We start from the raw sequence: 21785 nt of genomic DNA on the forward strand, positions 1-21785 counted from the left end.
ACACTCCAAAAGTAATAACTTTTATTTTAGGCTTCTGCTTTCTGGTTTTTCCAGGTGTTTACCCTAACAACTCTAAATAATATACGTCTTGTCAGATAGAATATTGGATAGCACTAATCTGAAAGAGAAGCAATTATCTTAGAGAAAGGAAATGTATCAGAGTTTTTCAGTAAAAGCAAAAAATGCTGGGACTTCTAGCAACATGGTGGACAAATACTCTGAATGGACCTACTGTATTCTGCTTTTCTATATTGTAACACCAGCTCACTTAGGCTGTAATTAGCTGTTTACATGTTTTCTTATGAGCTCGGGTATGTTATGTGATCTCTCTATGCCTCAGTTACATCATCTATAAAATGAGGATAACCATATGGTAATAATAATAGTAACTGTTTTAGAATTAAATATGTTAATATGTCCAAAGAATTCAGAATATTGCCTGGCACACAATGCTACAAATTGCTATTATCATCATATGAACTCTTAGAACAGTGTCATTGGGAAATAACATGTTACTCATTAGCCAATAAATGTATGCTCATAAAACATATTCATAATATATACTTTATGCTAACTATCAACAAATATAAAAATACTCTTGCTCGAAAACATTTGAATATAAAAGGTAATTTTTTGACGAAATACAAGAGGAAAAAGGGTAATAAGTCTTTCTTCACTAAGCAAAGCTTTTATCTAGCCAAGTCGTTTCAAGATTAGAACATAAGTGCTAATTATTAATAGAACATAGTTCATTATGTTACATTATTCTACATTAATGAATTAATTCCCATAATAACATTTTGTCATGTTCTACTTGAAACTGTTACAGTCTTGCCAATGCACCACAATGTAGCAGTCTCTCATTGTGAGGTACCACCCAGAGTTTTTTGTCTCAAAACGAAGAGAATTAAGCAGTGTGGACACAAAAAGGGTGAGGTTAGAGCAAAAGTTTAATAAGCTAAAGAAGAAAGCTCTCTGCCATGAAGAGGGGGCCTGGAAAAGGGTTGCTGGTTTTACAGTTGAAAGTAAAGGCTTTTATAAGAAAACAAAGGAGGGCTGGGTTGCATAATTGCATAAGGCACGAATTTCTGGTAGCTCCACCCCATCCTCCTAGTGCGCATGTGGGTCCTTAGCTTGAGTAATCCATATTGCTTTGTTCTCCTTACTGCACGTTTCAGGAGACAGAATTTTCCATTGCGGGCATGTCTGGGGAAGTCGCCCGTGTAGCCTTTCTTATCTGTGCAGCTGTGGGCATGTCATAGGCAAGCCTCGCTGTGCAAGTTCCTTGATCTGCACCGGAAGCTTGATTTTTCAGGCTGTTCTATTTGAAACAATTTAAGCGAGGACCCACCCTAACTGCCTGCCTGACTGGTTTCTTCCTTTATCACCTCTCAAAACAGTAACATTTTAAGCTTAAATTAATTCAGTTTTCTTCTATAGTCTTAAATATTACACACACAAAACATTATATGGGTATCTGTCCTTTTTTTAGCACATCAATAAAGCAGGTAGCAAGTTCCCTTTCACTTTACACTTATTTTAAATAGTAAACTGCACTTTAGTGAACAAAAGTCAGTGGATTTTCTCTATTTAAAGGCAGGAAAACCACTGAATACAGTTCTACATTTTAGAATATCTGGGAACCCCCACAGTTTGTTAACTGACAGTTTCTGTTGATCAGATAACCTAGAGTTAAAGACCTATTTTATCAGGTGACACTTAATTTACTTACAAGTTTCAAGCTAGAATTCCAAAAATGACTTAAATGATATGATTATTCATCTGCTTTACTTTTCAACCCAATTTTTAGTAATTTCAATTAATACTGTTCTCTTGAAAGGTAAACATGCACCATCACTCTCCTAAATCTTTTTTTCTTAAGATGTAGGGGATTTACCAAGGTTTTTAAAATGTTAAACCTGACGTGTTAAAGACTTAGAAAGTTTTGAATAAGCTACCAATGTAGCTCTTTGTAGAAATTAAGAGTCTAATGATGAAATGATGCTAGTGCATAGCAAGCAATAAAAATTGCTAATTCTTGCATTTCCTTTTGATTCTAATTTTAAGTCACCCAACATTAGCCTATACCATAAGAGTTATATATTTACACTTTTTTTATTCTGATAACTCTGATTTGTGCTCCAAAGCTAGTTCTGAAATACAGGTTATATATTACTTAATAGAATAAAGGACTAAGTCCACCCAAAGTTCTGAATCCCAAAGTTCTAAGTTCTTCTACAAGGAGCTTAGTAGCACATAAATCTTATGTTATCAAAAAAAAAATCACTTTTTCCCATTTCCCTTTTATATTACAGTAAGCAACTAAGAGAATATAAACTTTTTTCTCTGGGAAATAGAGATACAGAGATATTTCTCTTTTTTTATTCTGGTGATAACTCAGATTTGCACTCCAAAGCCAGTCTAGAAAACAGGCCATACACTAGTTAACAGAATAAAGGACTAAGTCCATCCAAAGTTCTAAAGTTCAAAGTTCTTCTGCAAAGAGCTTAGCTGCATATAAACTTTACGTTACTGCCCCCCATACACAAATAAATCACTTCTTCTCTTTTATATTCTACAGTAAGTAACTAAGAAAATATAAACTTCTTCCTCTGGGAAACAGAGATATTTTCCAGGATTCTCAGGAACCCATAAAAATAAACTCATTCTATCTTTGAAACCAGAAAGTCAAATTTCAATTATCAGGAGGGCCCACTATCTGAAGTGAGGAGAAAAAATGTTAAATCACATGTATTTTCTAAGAAAAATGAACGGCAAAGTTAGTAACCTGACAGAAATGATCCCCGGGACCAAAGGGCCAAGAAGGTATGTACTTAGTGAAAGGCAAACCCTTCATAACTAGTGAAAAGCAAACACTTTCCTTTTGTCTTCAACCCTACTGCAACTGAATCCCCCATATATCAATTATGGGATAGAGAATGAGGAACCCAAAACACAAAAGCATTTTTCCTACCAGTATAAATTATTTTCTTTGAGATTGAGAGTTTCATTTTTAAGAGATGTTCACAGTCTCGATGACAGTACGTCTAAAGAAGTTTTTCAGTGGAAATATATGGTAATAAGTAGAATTCTACCACTGAAACATTTAATTTATAAAACAGAAAATTATAAACCCAACTGGCATTCTAACTGCAACTACTTATCCTTGGCTATACAGTGTTTCTAAAATCTCTGCCAGGCAAATTAAATAGACTTACTATGGAATGTAACAAAATCAAACAATCTGGAACTGTAATTACTATGACATTGTTCATGAGAATGGAGGATGCTCTGTTTTGCATTATTACATTAAAAATAAAATGATCATGAAAACATGAGCCAAGCAGAAGATATCTAACTTTTCCCAAGGAGAAGTTTTCTGAGAATTACAACCTTGACTGACAAATAAAAATAAAGATATGGCTTTTTAATTTATTTAATGATTCCTACAAGGTCTTTTCCATGTGAATAAAACACTTATCAAAATAGCCATATTACAGTGTATGAAAGTAGTGTACCAAATGACAGGCCATATGTCAATAATGGTTTAGCCACATGGCTATAAGGACATTACAAGCACAATTCTTGTGCTTCTCCACTTTAGTTCCATCAATATAATATCTAGGGGTCATCTCATAAAGACCTTTGATCTTACACAATGGAAATATATGCATGCATGTAATGATGACCATCAAAAATCATGCAACTAATTTTACCCTCAAAATCCTTCAATGAGATTGACATTTGTCCAAATTATGTTTACGGAGGCACCAATAAGAAGAGGAAGAAAAATATACGAACTATGACATAATTCTGTTCCTTCATCCCCCATTACTCATATTAAGTTACAGTATACCACAATGCAATAGCAGATTCACTAGGCCCTAAACCAAAGCTCTCCTCTTTTGATAGGAACCCATGAAAGCCAAGAGTTCTGTCACTCTACCTAACATTTCTGATTATAAACTCACTGCCCCATCTGATTCAGAATTCCAAGTTCTATATGAGCCAGAAAACTGTACAGACATCTGTTAGTGACCTATGATTGAAGCAATATATTTTATAACTACCCTCTTGAATCTTTCCAACCTCTACCACTGCCCATGGCCCCTTACACTATCTATTGACTTCCAAACACAGGTGGCAAATTCTATAAAATTGTCCAAGTAAAGAATAGAGATTAATAATAGTGTATTATATACTCAGAGATAAAGCCCCAAAATAAACACTATAAACATGTTTCAAAGTAAGATGTACTTGGTACTAGTGCCTCATGGGAACTGTAACTTGGCACATACTACACTGGTTAGGACTAGCAAAGATACAGGAGGTAGCAGGGAAGTGGCTGGGAAAAAGACAGCACCTCAGCAGACTAAAAAAATCTTCCACTGTAGACATAGAAAAGATCAAAACCAGTGCTGTGGTTTCTCAAAACAGTGACATAGAACACAAATTTTACACACTTCCCCCAAAAACAGAGAAAACAAATGACAAAGAAATGAAAATTACGGGGAAAAAGAGAGCAGATATTGGGAACAGAAAATAAGTAGCCAACCAAAAGATATTAGTTTTCCTGAAGGACATATTAAATCAAACAAAACTGAAGAAATAATCAAAGATATAACATAGGAAACCTTTATTCGGCAGCAAAACAAATGGTTTAAACAGATTAAATTCACTACATTCCCAGTAATATCGAGGAAAATATCATACAGATATATGGTGGCAAGTGTGGCATTTACAGGAAAAATGAAAAACATTCTACAAGCAATCAAACATAAAGAACTGATTACCTACAACAAAACAAAAATCAGGTTGTCCATGGATTTCTCCTCAGCAACAATAAAGACTGACAAAGACTTGAATTCTAATCAAAGATAATACTGCAAAACTTACCAAAAACAGCAGAAAGTACTACAATAACTACCACCTCCCAAAAAAAAGGACATTGAATGAGGAAATGACTACAGTCACAATCAACAAACTTCGAAGCCTACCAAATATCTTAAATTCTGGACCACAGTAAGATAGGATACCAAGAGCTGGCACCAACTCTGCAGACTTCAGGCAGAAGACAGAGTCAGGTCCTAGACTAATGGAATGAGATTTAAGGACATGGGTGGGATACAGGAGGAGTGACATCAGAAAAACCAGAATGGAAGCAAAACATATGGTCTTCTATCTGTGCTTTTATCAACTTCCTAACCAATGAAGATAGAAAGACAAGCAGCAGCCACTGATTCTTAGGACCAAGGACCTGTGACAGGGGCCGTTAGGGGCTTCTGTGAGGCTCACTAGCCTCTTGAACCCTGAAAACCAAGGAAAATGGACGCCCAGGGCAAAAGAGAAAATAAACAGAGTGAGAAGGTGAAAATAGTCTCACTCTCAGCTCAGGTGATCTGAGCTAATCATCACTCTCCCTCAAAACTCCCCACACAATCCTTCAGCAAACTGCTGTCACCATTTAAAAAATGAATAACTGCAAAATAAGAAGAGATGTATGTGTGGAAATTGCAAAAAAAGGAAAGGGGTAGACATGAGGGAGATGAGAACATAAAAGACAGAAAATATCCATAGCAAGAACTTCCTAAAGAAACAAAAGAAGAATTCAGACAAATAGTTACCCCTTGTATCAGTGAAATAAAAGAAATCATTTTTGTCATTGTTTGGAAAACTCAAACAAAAGATACAGGGGCTGAAAGCCACACTAGAAGCAATAACTAGAATAAATAAATTTTTAAAAATGAGAATAAATACACTAAAAACCAACTCAAGAACATGGATAAGCAACGTGAAAAAAAATCACAAAAATCAAAATAGAAAGAACAAATATATACAAATAATTGATGAGGAGTAATGTTTCAATTCTTAAGGACTGAGATATAAGTCAGATGAGCATCCAGACAGAAAAAGTAATTCATCCAGTAAGATGTCTTTTTCAAAAAAATTAAGCTACCTTCAGACTTTTCCACAGCAACTTTCAAAACCAAATGGAATGTCCAAATTTCAGAGGGAAGTTAAGGTTATCTTCACGTATAAAAGCAATATACAATTCTTAAGGTAAGAACACTTATAAGGCTTCCCACAAAACTACAGGATGATTAAACTCAACTAACCAAGAAATGAATCAAGATAATTCAGGAATAGTAAAAGAACTAGTGGTAAGCTTTGACTCCATTTAGATAAATCAACAGGATGAAAGCAGAATAGAAATTGTGATTACAAAAAATGTGTGGAAATGTTTTAAATTTTGACAAAATAAATAATAATATACCAATAATACCAGAATTTGACAAGAAGAGAGGAAGAAAACATAAGTATGCTATTTTCCCTATGTTTCACAACAGGAAGTCAATGGACACTACCAAAATTTGAAATGCAGCTTTAAAAGACTAATGGTATCAACCAAAAAGGCATGTTTTCTACTCTTGTTGAGAGAAGTCTTTTAGAAACTGAAATATAATGTAAATAAACATTTATAAAAAATTCACATATTCCTTCCACTTCACCTATTTCTCTTTTCCACTAGGATATAATGAAATAAATTTATATTTTAAATTCATGGTCACGCACGGTGGCTCACACTTGTAATCCCAGCACTTTGGGAGGACAAGGCGGGTGGACCACGAGGTCAGGAGTTCAAGACCAGCCTGGCCAAGATAGTGAAACCCTGTCTCTACTAAAAATACAAAAAAATTAGCCAGGCATGGTGGCAGGCGCTTGTAATCCCAGCTACTCAGGAGGCTGAGGCAGAGAATTGCTTGAACCCAGGAGGCGGAGGTTGCAGTGAGCTGAGATCACGCCACTGCACTCCAGTCTGGGCAACAGAGCGAGATTCCATCTTAAAAAAAAAAAAAAAATTCATGTGGTCCTGTTTTGTAAATTTTATTATATGCCTAAATTTGTATGTGTGTAGAGAATAATATCAGGGTTGATATTTAAAAGTGCTAACAAATGTTCATTCTATTTGATAAGACTCAAGTAACTTTAATAAAAAGCTATTTTATTTTTCTTTGTACTTTTAAGTAACAGTTTTAAAAAATGCAGTTCTACACTTTTTACAAAAATCACAAAGGTTATTATTTTCTCTAAAAGCTATTTAAAAACAAATAAGAGGCAAGGCATGGTAGCTCATGCCTGTAATCCCAGCACTTTGGGAGGCCGAGGCAGGAGGATCTCTTGAGGCTAGGAGTTCCAGACCAATCTGGGCAACACAGGGAGATCCTATCTCTACAAATTGTTTTTTTAATCTACCAGATGTGGTGGCATGCACTTATAGTCCCAGCTACTTGTGGGGCTGTGGTGGGAGGATTGCTTGCGCCCAAGAGGTCAAGGCAGCCGTGAGCCATGTTCACACCACTGCACTCCAGCCTGGTCAACAAAGCAAGACCCTGTCTCAAAAATAATAATAATAATTTTAAAATTAAAAAAATAAGGAAGCAACATCAATAAAGTTTGAAGGTGAAATATAACAATACATTCTTACCACAGAATATAATAACACCCTATATCATTCCAGTGAAAATTAAATGAACCTGTTGAGAGATGAAGCATTGGCCAGACACAGTGGCTCACACCTGTAATCCCAGCACTTTGAGAGGTTGAGTCAGGAGAATGACTTGAGGCTAGGAGTTTGAGACCAGCCTGGACAACATAGTAAGATCCTATCTATACAAAAAAAAAATTTTTAATTAACTGGGTGTGGTGACACCTGCCTGCAGTCCCAGCCACTTGTGGGGCTGAAGTGAGAGGATTGCTTGAGGCGAGGCATTCAAGGCTGCAATAAGCTATGATCATAACACTGCACTCCAGCCTGGGAGAGACAGTGAGACTCTGTCTCAAAAAAAAAAAAAAAAAAAAAAAAGCATAGACCACAGCATACCAAAAACTAATATCTAAGTGAACTTAAAGGAAACCAATGAAAAAATAAGCAAACAAAAACATATTAAATGGAAACCCAAAAGAGGTTATTTTATAGTGATAAAATTTTTTAACTCACCAAAAAAACAGCTATCAGAAATATAAGCTGACTAACACAGAGTAAGAATATCTAAACCAAAAATGCTTATTCAACAGAAAACTGACAGAAAAATATAGTAACGAAATACTAATGTTCTACTCTTGCAACTATAACAAATAGAGAAAAATATCAATAAAAATGCAGAGGTGCCAAATATCAGAATGTATACCTTACGCAAATTCCAGGAATATTTATGAATTTTCTGTGAAATGTAAGAATTCACAAAGAAAATCCTTAAAATACAGGATAGCAAAAAGTATATAGGCTCACATTCTCTTTCTATAATGCAAAAAAAAAAAAAGACAAATTAACAGCAAAACTTAAACCAAAAAAAGAAAATGTCACTTTGGAACTAAAAATATTTTGCTAATAAATTCAGTTTCAAGTAAAATATCCTTCTTCCCTCTATGAGTCTGTTTTTTCATATTTTAAAAAGGTTTTTCAACTAAAAGATCTTATAAGGTCTTTAGAGCCACACCTCTTCCCCTGACACATAAAAACCACAATGACTTTTAAGTATTTAGGAAGCATATACTATATGTTGATCTTTCTCATTGATTATTCAGTGTGATATGCAAAAGTAAAACGGAATGTATTCTCTAGTTGGAGAGTTAGGAAAATCAAATAGTAGTTCACCAACATAATTATAAATGTGATAGAAATTCAGAAAAGAGGGAGACCATGATAAGCAGGAAAGGCTTATTTATGTGACTTGAGCTATGTCTTGAAATAGAAATACGAAAATCCAGAAAAGATATGGGGGAAACATTCTGGTCAACAATATTATATCAATGAAAGCTAAAGAACAAAATATTATTGAGCACACATGGACATAAACATGGGAACAACAGACACTGTGGACTACCAGAGTGGGGAGAGAGGGAGTGGCTGTGGGTGGAATACCTACCTATTGGGTACTATGCTGACTACCTGGGTGACAGAATCTGTACCCCAAACCTCAGCATCATGCAATACACTCATGTAACAAACTTGCACTTGTACCGGCTGTATCTAAAATAAATGTTTTTTAAAAATTAAATAAGCTAGGAAATTTTTTTAAAAAGAAGAAACTGTTAAGTAACAAACTTAAAATAAGTGACTATTGCAGACCTAGCCTAGGAAGAAAAACATTGAAGTACTAGACCAAATTGTTCAAAAATGAGTTGCAGTAAGTACTGCAATAAGATTTTAAAGCCTGCTGTGAGCTGCCAGCAAAGTTTAGAATGGTTCTCATCTCTGTGAAGTTTCATTAAATGGACTTCCACTTGTAGATATATTTGATATCTCCAGAGACAGTAACATCACTGATAAATGATGATCTTTATTTGCCACTGGAGAAAATGACCACCGCAGAAGATGCTGGGCCAGGTTTCCATAGCTACTTCATGCAATGAGAGGTAAACAGTAATAGCTAAGAATTTAAAGAAGATTATCACAGTCAGGCTCTTCTGATTCTGTAATCTGTGTATTGATTTCAACTTTCCATAGTGTGACCTACAAAAATTAAAAATAATTAAATAAAAAACAATTTAATCGAGAATGAGATTTAATCTGAAAAGGAAGAAGAAAACACAGACAGAATTGGAACTGTTATGTAATAGACAAGGTAGAGAGGACTAAATCTGCCAAGTAGGTGAGAGTGCAAAGAAAAAAAGCATCTTAGACTCTGAGCAAAATGCTGTTACTAAGTATAATTGCATCAAGTTGAACCAAATCCAACATTTCTTATTCACTGAAAAGAAACATATTTAAAAAGCAGCAATTTCCTTCATAAATAAACACATTCAACCAAGGAAGCTTCTACCAAAAAAGCTTTAACCCTAAAGGTAATAAAAAGCAAGAGAAAAATTATTTCAGTACTCTCAATTTCAAACAACTTCCTAATATAAATATGTGAGCTGAGCACTGCGGCTCATACCCATAATCCCAGCACTTGGGGAGGCCAAGGTGGGAGGATCACTTGAGGCCATAAGTTCAAGACCAGCCTGGGCAACATTGTGAGACCTCATCTCTACAAAATATGAAAAAATTAGCCAGGAATGGTAGCATGTGCCTTTAGTTGTAGCTACTCAGGAGGCTGAGGCAGAAGGCAGAAGTTCAAGGCTGAAGTGAGCTATAATCATGCCAAAGAATTCCAGCCTGAGCAAAAGAGCAAGACCCTGTCTTTAAAAATAAATAAACAGATAAGCTATAGCTAAGTTAGTAATAATTACCTTTAAAATTCTAACAGATTGGCCAGGCGCGGTGGCTCAAGCCTGTAATCCCAGCACTTTGGGAGGCCGAGACGGGCAGATCACGAGGTCAGGAGATCGAGACCATCCTGGTTAATACGGTGAAACCTCGTCTCTACTAAAAAGTACAAAAAAACTAGCCGGGCGAGGTGGCGGGCGCCTGTAGTCCCAGCTACTTGGGAGGCTGAGGCAGGAGAATGGCGTGAACCCGGGAGGCAGAGCTTGCAGTGAGCTGAGATCTGGCCACTGCACTCCAGCCTGGGCGACAGAGCGAGACTCCGTCTCAAAAAAATAAAAAATAAAAATAAAAATAAATTCTAACAGATTATGATATTGATTGGAGTAATAACTCTCCCACATGGTGTGGCTAGACTTGCGTCAATTAAATGCTCTCTCTACTGCAATGTCATGAATGAATTTTGTTTGTACAGTAAGCAGGAAGAACTCATCAGGCAGTTACAAATTTGGGGGCTTATCCAGGATCCACCCTTGCAAATATCTGCCTGTGGTTCGTAAGCCTCCTACCAGTACAACAGACCTAAAGGTGAGCTCTGGCAACTGCTTATTTCTTCTGAGGGTCATCTCTGGCAATGTACCTGCTGGTGAGGCACTGTCAACCCACAGGGCAGAGATCTAATTACACTGAAGAAATAGTCCTGGAACCTGTCTGAAATGCCTCTTATTAAAAAATCTGTTTGCCTTCATCACATACAAAGGATTAGCCCATCTGCAATGCCACCTCCTGATATGGGAAACAGCTATTCAGCTGAACTCATCTAGTCTTGGGACTAGGAACTAAAAAGATATGGGATGGTATATTTAAATTTGCTCTTTCCTGTTTATGTGAATCTGTATGTCTAATAATCTACTCATTATCCTATAGTCTGCGGTTCACTTAAGTGCCATGCTAAAACTGTGGATGAGAATATTAACATCTTTGTCATATAAGGCTTGGAACCCCAATCAGGCACCTATGAGTGCATGCAAAGCAGTTCCACTCCTCTTACCCTAGGGGCAACCCATACCCCAACTACACCCCCTGTCAGTAGGAAGAAGTTGGAGCAGTTCTCACCCTTTTCCCATCTCATAGCTTACACCTCAGGATTGAGGCATGTTGAAACTCAAAGGATGAAAGTGAAACAGCCTTTGCAAAAAGTATTGCAGTGAGAAAATTATGGCAGTGGGGGAGGCATGATCTAGCCTATAACCCTCTAGCCTCTAACATTCAAGTTCCCTTAATTATTCCTAGGCTTAGGCTAGGCTAGCTGTGGGAGACGTTTAGTTTATAGTTTAAGTAAAACTAGCCCTTCCCCAAAACTCAACTGTCTTTGTAAAGCTAGTGAGAGAACACCAGGCTAGGAAGATAGAGGAGGCTGAATTTTGCTAAGGTGTAGACAAAAACAGCCATTATTCCAGAGGTCACAAGATATGCAACTTCCCCAATATTCCTGCAGATAACATCACTATTGTAGAACCTAACAGTGGCCTTGTAAGAGATCTTTACAGGTTTTTTGCATTTCTGAAACCATGATGGTTCCACCTGGAACCACCAGCTGCTCCCAGAAGTGATTCACCATGCAAGAGGATCATTTCCCACATCCCTATGACTGCACCTTCCAAACAATTAGCAGCAAGCACCCATTGCCTAGCCACCCCTAACTCTTCCCCCAAACAACTTTTGAAAAACCCCTAACCTATGAGCCTTCAATAAGATTGATTTAAGTAATAAGTCTTAATAATCTTCAGTGTGGTGTGACTGGCCTTGCATCAATTAAACTCTTTCTCCACTGAAATTCAGTGAATTGATTTTGTTTGTGCAACAGGCACAAAGAACCTGTCCAGGGTTACAGTATCTGGCCCACAATATTTTCAGCTGTCTCCAGGAAATATTTATTCAATTGTTCCTCAGATAAAAAGGGAACCAATTACCTACTCAGTCATTGGGCATTAGATGTGTTTTGTTGGCAAGATAAAAAATGTGGAACTCTTCTTAGGGAATGAGAAAAAGAGGAGCATTGAAAATCCAAGTGCTGTGATTTCTCGTCACATTAAATAACAGCAAGACCCTCTAATGAAATGATGAGCATCCTCACATGGCCTTGTAAAGTGTCAGCACTGGTTTCCTCGGGCCTCTGCAGGGTAAACGTACTCTTCCCTTACAGATTCGCAGTCTTTGTGGCTCATAGACACCAATCCCAGAGCCACAGTCTGTCCCCAGGTGATGACAATGGGAAGAAGGCCAACTATCACAACTACTGCAACTACATCATAGAACAGATCTTCACAGGTGGCCTGCAGTTGGATGTCACCTGCCAAGTCTGCCATGGAGTCTCCACCACCATAGACCCCTTGTGGGACATCACCTTAGATCTGCCTGGCTCTTCCACCCTCTTGTGGCCCATGAGGTGAGGGAGTGAGGGCAGCATGGTGAATGGCAAGAGTCACATTTTGGGCTTGCAAAAGTGAGAAGCCCACCAGTGCTCACGTGGCAAGGAAGTGTCTTCCTCACAGGAAGGCTGTTGTTGATCAGGACAAAAGCAGGGCTTTTCTTTCACATGCCCAGGATAGAGCCTTGAGAAAAGATGTGGCATTAGCCTGCAGTTGGCTGCAGATGCTCTTGCTAGTTTATGGTGTATTTTTTTCTTTTTTTGCCAGATGACTAGATATTGGTGTTCACTAGCTTTGCATTGTGTAGGGTATCTGTAACACCACCTACTATTCCAACATCACCCCTGTAAATGATCTGACAGCCAAAAAGCAAAACTGGAAGCTCCCTTACCTTTTGTGGTTAATAACCAAAACCTCAGCGTGAGCTAAGAGCTGAGTGCTCTCGCCATGGTCTACGGCGTATTTTGCAAGTGATTAAAATATAGTTATGGTGTTCTATACATATGATCATTTTTGAAATTATCCATTTACTGCTTCAGTTTAGATAAGTAATAAGATTTAAGATGTGACTATTATAAAATGTATTTAAATAACTGTAGCATACAGCTTGCAATTGTGGTGAGGGCAGAAAACTTTCCTAAACTTTATGTTAATTGAGTCTAGTGTTTTACAATCTTTATTTTCTTTTGCATGCATTAATTAAAGTTTACTGAAGAAGAAAAAAACTCTAATAGAAATTACAATGGAATTCTTTTAAACAGTCTAATCCTATACTTTGTGTTAAGTTATATGTAAGAATAAGAAAAATCTTCAGTTGAACAATTAGAATTTATTTTTATACATTAATTGTGGAAAATACTAATGGCAATATTTGGATTTAATTGTTTATAACGGTCATCTTGCAAAAGCTATGAGAAATAGGAAGGTTCACTCACAGGTACCTAAAATAAAATGACAGGCTACTTATGAATATAAGCATCATGATGCACACTATATGAAAATTTGGTTTTTTACTAATAATAATATTTCAGTTATTATTGACCCTTAACTCGTAAGTTGTATCTAGACCAAAAACTATAAATTAACAAAAAATATCTGCTGAGAAGTCATATCTTTGCACTTCCCTCAGTATGGTGACTCTTGAAATGGGTACATCCCTTGTACATAATGTATGTGTAAAAATATATTTATTTCAACTAAATGTTCTCAATAAGGTCGTTCTACCTATCATTCTCCTGTGCTCAAAATACACACCAAAACCCCAATAATTTTTAAGTATTTCAAGATATTGGCTCCTGCAGGGCATGAAGATTGTAAGCCAAAATGAGGCCCATACCCACCAGTGTGGATCTCTCTTTTTGCAATTGAACTGTCACTTAAGAGACCAAAGAGAACAGCTTTGGATGGATACATAGACTCCTGAAAGAATTACTCTTCCAGAAGTGAAATACTTGATGTTGCCCTGCTGGCAAGATGTTTTTCCTGTTCGAAATCCTTCTAAGTAAATCTGATACAAAATGTCTGGTGAGTATGAATATTCTGTCAAATTTAAGAAGACTATGTGATGGACATTGCAAAAGCCAATCTCAAAATTTTTAAATTATTTTTCAGACAGAAAATAACTATAACTTGTCTTAAGTGCATAGCAAATTAAAATTATAATTTTTTCTCATAAAACATAAGAAAGCAACTTCTTTTTAAAATATTCAATGTTTTCAAAAAAATGTTTCCATTTTTCCAAAATTCAGGCTTTAGATTAAACATTGATGCAAATATGAACACCCTTTGTTGAGCTTCAACAATAATATTACACTCAAGCCCTTAATAGGAGAGAACAACTTCATCCTGATCAGAAACTATAGGTGTCACTGAAGAATTCGACTACATATGGCTTTTATTTTTATTTTTTTTATTTTTTTTTTGAGACACAGTTTCAAGCCCACAGTTTTTGCTCTGTCACCCAGCCTGGAGTGCAGTCGCGTGATCTAGGCTCATTGCAACCTCCGCCTCCCGGGTTCAAGGAATTCTCCTGCCTCAGTCTCCCAAGCAGCTGGGACTACATGCACACGCCACCACACCCGGCTAATATTTTGTATTTTAGTAGAGATGGGGTTTCACCCTGTTGGCCAGGCTGGTCTTGAACTCCTGACCTCAGGTGATCCAACCACCTCAGCCTCCCAAACAGCTGGGATTACAGGCGTGAGCCACCGCGCCCCACCCCGTATGGCCTTTAAATGCTCAATAAAATATTATAAATAAGTAGAACTGAATACACCTAATAATCTATGAAGCTTTATGGAAAGTTGTGTTTCTATACGTTTGCTGATATTTTCAATTCCTAAACATAATCTAAGATGCTAAAAAGTTCATCGGCATCTCACTTTTTATACTGATGACCTAGAAAAATTACTCACTTATATGGACCATTTCTGTCAGTTTTGATAGATTTGGTAAATTTAATGTTAAAGTATGAATGCTGTTTTTCAGTTTAAATGCAAAGTAGCCCCACTTAAAATCTAAACTGTGTAAACACATGATCATCAAAAATTCTGCATCACTTTCCTTAATGAAACGGCTGAAACAAGATGAGACCTTATTATGATGAACAGTGTAATATCATCACAGTCTATCAGTGAATGTTCTCTAAAAGGGACTCATCAAATGCTAAAAGAAATCTTTTTGTATTCTAAAGAATAATCTATCAAGTAAACAATTTTCTTGATATCTTCATCAGCTTTTACCTTTAATTTACTAAGGATATCTTGCTAGAAATATTAAATGAAAATGATTAATAGCACTAATTATCCTTTCTTTCCAATAAAATTATATTTTAAATTACTTTCATTATTGACATTCATACTACAATGTCACTTGTAATTTTTTAATAAAATCACTTGTCATTATTTCATAGAACTTCTAGAAAATTTCTTGACTAACATCCTCTTTTAAAACTGTGTTAAATTAAATCACTTACTGCAAACAGCCCACTCTTACTGCTACAGGAATGTGGGGAAGTTGGGTGGCCCACTTCAGTGTCACATCTTGATAAATATGCAACATGTTATTATGATTTGCAATCAAAGTATTTATTGTTCCTTCAGAAACTGTAAGTTGAAGATACAGAAAAGAGACACTAAGAAAACAGTCATTTGAAACAGTATATCTCTTTTAGGAAATTGATAACACAAACTAATTCTAACACCTTGATTTTAAAACATAAAGATTTTATGTAATAAAACATTATTTTGTAAGTTTAATCTACTAGTATAAAAAAGAAAGGAATCATTTTACAGTCGTGGAAGCTATAACTAGATAATCGCCAACATTTTTGCATTTCATCTAGAAAGCATGAATTTCATTAATATGTAACACATTTAAGCTAATGATTTACTAGGCATTCACTACATATAATTCATTCTATTAGACATTACTATTGTGCTTATAAAAGAGCCTGATGTTCTCTTGAAAGCATCTTGAACAGACACATAATGGAAAGTATTAACGTATGCCGGAGGCCAATTTTACAAGTCATTTTGTACAAAGTAAAATGACTGACGAAACCAAATGTATGCTTTATATCAAACTTCTATTCAAACTTTTAAAGTTAAAATAGCCATTACATACTCAGTATTAAACTGTTTTCATATATGTTTGAAATATGTGTATGAGTGTGGCTTTTTTCCGGTGTATATCACATAGCCTTGACATACGGAAGAGATAAAAGAAAATCTTTCTACACACCTGAGCAATACGGCAGAAAACAACTTGGGCTCCAGTCAAGCTTCTTCATGAACCGAATTTGTCCATTATCCTTAAGGCAAAAGAAGTTTCTCTCACCAAGAACAAAAACAGAGGATGCCGACTGATTGAAAGAGACAATACATATATCGAGGGCCTGCTCTCCAATATTTAGAGTCCAATCCACCTAAAAAGCAAAACTCAAGATCAATTTAGTTGCTAACCTCAGAAAATTTCAGTTATTTTCATATCAATACAAATTAAGAAATTGCTTTACAACAAAGCAGAAATATAAAGATGGGCTAATCTCTTTCATTTCTTTCTTCTTTTTTTTTTTTTTTTTTTTTCCGCTATGACCATTTTTCTGGTATTTTACAAGACTCTAATCAAAGTTTTCTTCCATGTCTTACCACGGACCAAAAAAGTGATATTAGCTATTCTGCAGTTCAAAATCACTAAAAAACTTACCTGCTTCCCTAAAAAACTTCCATGAAAACAATATTGTGCTTAATTTGCAAATCAAATTTAATAATCCATAAAAATTGTCATTATGATTGTACATGTGTTTTTATAGGACAACTAAAAATATATCAATATGCATATACAGAGTAGTCACCAAGCCACTAGAGAGTATAGCAGAATATTCTATACATAAGAGCTACTCCAGGATATCTCCATATTGCTGGGATGTGGTTAATGTTCAATAAATGCTTCTTAAAGTAATGAAAGAATGAATGTAAAATGAGCGCTTTTCAGGATTCATCTCCCATACAATATTTCTAAGTCAGGAAAATGCAAAAGAGCAAAGACATACCATTTTGAAAAATATTGGCAGACAGGCATATAGTTTTCAGTTTTTCTAACTTTTACTTTAGGTTCAGGGATACATAGGAAGGTTTGTTACATAGGTAAATTCATTTCACAGAGGCTTGGTGTATAGATTGTTTTATTACACACATACTAAGTGTAGTATGTAGTATGTGATAGTTATTTTTTCTGATCCTCTTCCTCCTCCCGCCTTTCACCCTCAAGTGAAAGTAAGAACATATGATACTGAAGTGAGAACATGTGATATTTGGTTTTCTGTTCCTGCATTAGTTTACTAAAGATAAAGGCCTCCAGTTCCATCCATGTTTCTGCAAATGACATAATCTCATTCTTTTTTATGGCTGCATAGTATTCCATGGTGCATACGTACCACATTTTCTTTATCCAGTCTACTGTTGATGGGTATTTTGATATTTTTGAATTTGCTGAGGATTGTTTTATATCCAATTGTGTAGTTGATTTTAGAGTATGTGCCATGTGGTGACGAGAAGAATGAATATTCTATTGTTTTGGGATGGAGAGTTTTATAGATGTCTATTAGGTCCATTTGGTCAAGTATTACATTCAGACCTTGAATCTCTTTGTTAATTTTCTGCCTCAATGATCTGTCTCATAGGGTCAGTGGGGTGTTGAAGTCTCCCACTATTATTGTGTGGCAGTCTAAATCTCTTAGTAGGTCTCTAAGAAATTGCTTTATGAATATGGATGCTTCTGTGTTGGGTGTATATATATTTAGGATAGTTAGATTTTCATGTTGAATTGAACCCTTTACTATTATGTAATGCCCTTGTCTTTTTTTATCTTTGTTGGTTTAAAGTCTGTTTTGCCTGAAATTAGGATTGCAACTCCTGCTTTTTTCCATTTGCTTCATAGAGTTTTCTTCATCTCTTTATTTTAAGCCTACAGGTGTACAGCATGTGAGATGGGTCTCTTGAAGGCAGCATACCATTGTGTCTTGCTTTTTGATCCAGCTTGTCACTCTGTGTCTTTTAAATGGGGCATTTAGCCTGTTTACATTCAAGGTTAGTATTGATATGTGTGGATTTGATACTGTCATTGTGTTGTTAACTGGTTATTATGCAGATTTGTTTATGTGGCTGCTTTATAGTGTCATTAGTTCATGTACTTAAGTGTTTTTTGTATTGGTTAGTAACAGTCTTTCTTTTCCATATTTAGTGCTTCTTTCAGGAGCTCTAGTAAGGCAGGTCTGGTGGTAACAATTTCCTTCTCATTTGCTTGTCTGAAAAGATTCTTATTTCTCCTTCACATACGAAGCTTGGTTTGACTGGATATGACATTCTTGGTTGAATATTTTTCTTTATGAATGTTGAATACAGGCCTCGAATCTCTTCTGGCTTGTAAGGTTTCTGCTGAAAGGTCCACTATTAGCCTGATGGAGCTCCCTTTGGAGGTAACCTGACCTTTCTCTCTAGATGCCTGTAACATTTTTTCTCCATTTTGACCTTACAGAATCAGATGATTATGTGTCTTGGGGATGATCTTTTTGTATAGTATCTTGCAGGGGTTCTCTGCATTTCCTAAATTTGAATATCAGTCTCTCTAGTGAGGTTGGGGAATTTTTCATGAATGATATCCTGAAAGAGGTTTTCCAACTTGCTTGCTTTCTCCCCATCTCTTTCAGGGATGCCAATGGGTCATAGAGTTGGTCTCTTTACATAACACCAAATTTCTTGGAGGTTTTGTTCATTTCTTATCTTTTTTCTTTATTTTTGTCTGACTGTCTTATTTCAGAAAGCCTGTCTTCAAGCTCTGAGATTCTTTCCACAGTGTGGTCTCTTCTGCCATTAATACTTGTGATTACATTATGAATTCTTGTAGTGTGTTTTACAGCTTTATCAGGTCCAGTTAAGTTATTTTCTATACTGGCTATTTCATCTGCCAGCTCTTGTATCATTTTATTGTGATTCTTAGATTTCTTGGATTGGATTTTGACATTCTCCTGAATCTCAATAGTCTTCCTTTCCTATCCATATTCTGAATTCTATTTCTGTCACTTTAGCCATCTCAGCCCAGTTAACAACCTTTGCTGTAGAATTAGTGTGATAATTTAGATGAAGGAAAACACTGTGGCCTTTTGAGATGCCAGAGCTCTTGCACTGGTTCTTTTTTATCTGTGTGCATGAGTATTCCTTTTTGTGAGGTATAAATTGAGTACAGTCAGTAGACTTCTTTTCTGGATGTTTTCAGAGGGCTAAAGCTTTCTGCAAGGTTTTTATTCATAGCTAAATTCTTGCCTTTGGTTTCAAAGTGGGGTATGTTAGCAAGTGTATTGGTCAGTAGGTAGGCTCTTTCTCACTTATGTGGCTCCTCTCTATTTTCTTTTTTTTTTTTTCCTTTTGAGACAGAGTCACGCTCTGTTGCCAGGCTGGAGTGCAGTGGTGCGATCTCGGCTCACTGCAACCTCCGACTCCTGGGTTCAAACGATTCTCCTGCCTCAGACTCCCAAGTAGCTGGGACTATAGGCACACACCACCACGCCCAGCTAACTTTTGTGTTTTTAGTAGAGATGGGGTTTCACCATGTTGGCCAGAATGGTCTCGATCTCCTGACCTCATGATCCACCTGCCTTGGCCTCCCAAAGTGCTGGGATTACAGGCGTAAGCCACCGCGCCTGGCCTTTTTTTTTTTCCAATTGGAATCTCACTCTGTTGCCCAGGCTGGAATGTGGTGGCACAATCTCAGCTCACTGCAGTAGCTACCATCATGCTCCCTATCAATGCTCTGAAAGTGTGGGCTCTTCTCCCACTTCTGTGCTGGCTGTAGATCACAGCTTGGCACTCCCAGGCTGCACTCTGCCTCTCTGGGGAGATCTCAGGCTTTATATTCCCTCCCCAGCTTAGAGGCAGCAGAGGAAGGGACCTTAGCAGTGGCTGGAACCAAGGGTCTTGTCTCCTGGTGCTTCACCCGAGAAAGATGCAGAGCTGCAATCAATCCATTAATCGGCCCAAAAAGGGAGGGCTTCACTGTGGGCCCAAGCCGGGGTCCCTGACAGGCATGTATTGTATACGAAAGTAACAGTGAATGGTTTCACAAAGAAAAATCTGCACAAAGAGGAACTGGGGGCTGCTGTGAAAGTTAGGGTATAATCAACAAACAATGGATCCAAGAAAAGATCATGAAAAATCACATTAAAGACAAGATGAATTTTTGGCCATCAAGACATGATCTTAGGTATTCATCTACTTTAGATACTAAAATATTTGAAGAAGGTATAAAATCCAAATGGGGCTGGCCAGAAAGGCAGATATTGCCAGTATATATACAAGAACAATCTGTAGAATGGAGACAGCCTAGTGAACATAGGTAGGTGCATCAGACTATCTTAAGCTCAACTAGAATTTAACACTAAGAAATTATTTGATTACTATTTGGCTCAAGTATTGCTTACCTATATAAAATGATTCCACTGGAGAAGACATGAATATCAGTCCCATGACAGTTATATTTCTCATTATATTGTAACAGGCTAGCATTCGGCTTTGTACATCAGTGTCTGTAACTCAGGCTGATGTGGGCCTCACTCTGAGAGGTGATTTATTCAAAGTGAACAGGCAAATCATGTTTCTGAGGCCACAGTCTGAGATCCAGCCAATAAATACTTTCAATTTACCAGGTACTGAATGCCACTCTCTGTGACCTCCGCTTAGGGAAATACACTACATTCTGAATTAATGAGTCTCATAAAACACAGAAATTTGCTAAGAACAATGATAAAAAAAAATTCTTCCAGTTCCAGCCAAGATGGAGTAATAGGGAAATGATTTAGCATCCCACCTAAAACAACCACAAAATGGACAAAATAAATGAAACAACAGTTTGCAAGGCACTGGACACCAGACAACAAAGGACAGCAATCCTTTAAAGACAGAAAACAAATGAGGTGAGTGGCATGATTGCTCCAGCCTTAAAAGAGTTTCTAGGCCATAGCGCAGGGAAGAAGAACTTAGGCAGAGGCCAGCAGACTCTGTGAATTGTGGAGATGGATACTCAGAGTCTGGAGAAACCACAGCAGTTGGAGTTAACAAGACAGCACACCAAATAGCTGCAGACAGACAGAACTGTGGAGATCTGCAGAGAGTGCCCTCAAATACTCAGCTGAGTACTTACTGGCATATTCTTGTAAGGAAACTACACAAGGCCAGGGAAAGAACCACCCAAAAGATTAGAGATAACAGTGCCCAGCATTCACACGGGGTAAAAGATATTTCCTGTGCCTACCAGCCAGGCTGCAAAACCTCATAATTCTGAGCGAATTGGGTACAGTACTAAGAAGGATCTTGCCTGAGGAGTAAAGAAAAAGTAGCCCTAAAATGAGCATTGCCCTGGTCCCACTTAACAAGTCTTGAGAACAAGGCCCCCCAAAATCAAACTGTTTCCAAGTAACTTAACTGTGTCCCAGTGATAACCTCAAGAACAGTATACACATAAAAAAATGAAAAATTCACCAGCAGACCCACACTAAAAGAAATGTGAAAGGAATTCCTTTAGTTTGAAGGAAAATGAAACCAGATGGAAAGATGGAGTTATAGAAATTAAAAAGAACAACAGAAATTATACCT

General features: G+C 36.8%; 1 protein-coding gene across 7 annotated transcripts in view; it reads right to left on the reverse strand.

The window, feature by feature from the left end:
* The window catches only part of BBS9 (Bardet-Biedl syndrome 9), a 489942-nt gene that overhangs the window by 323735 nt on the left and 144422 nt on the right, over nucleotides 1-21785 (reverse strand). For all 7 annotated transcript variants that reach the window (XM_045387644.3, XM_065542147.2, XM_005549820.5 and 4 more), the window contains 2 exons: nucleotides 16381-16564; nucleotides 15614-15743 (listed from right to left, as the gene is read on the reverse strand). In XM_045387644.3, coding sequence (XP_045243579.1) covers nucleotides 15614-15743; nucleotides 16381-16564 — 314 coding nt within the window. The remainder of the gene's footprint in view (nucleotides 1-15613; nucleotides 15744-16380; nucleotides 16565-21785) is intronic.

Source organism: Macaca fascicularis, chromosome 3 (genome assembly GCF_037993035.2).
Source record: "Macaca fascicularis isolate 582-1 chromosome 3, T2T-MFA8v1.1".
Lineage (NCBI taxonomy): Eukaryota > Metazoa > Chordata > Mammalia > Primates > Cercopithecidae > Macaca > Macaca fascicularis.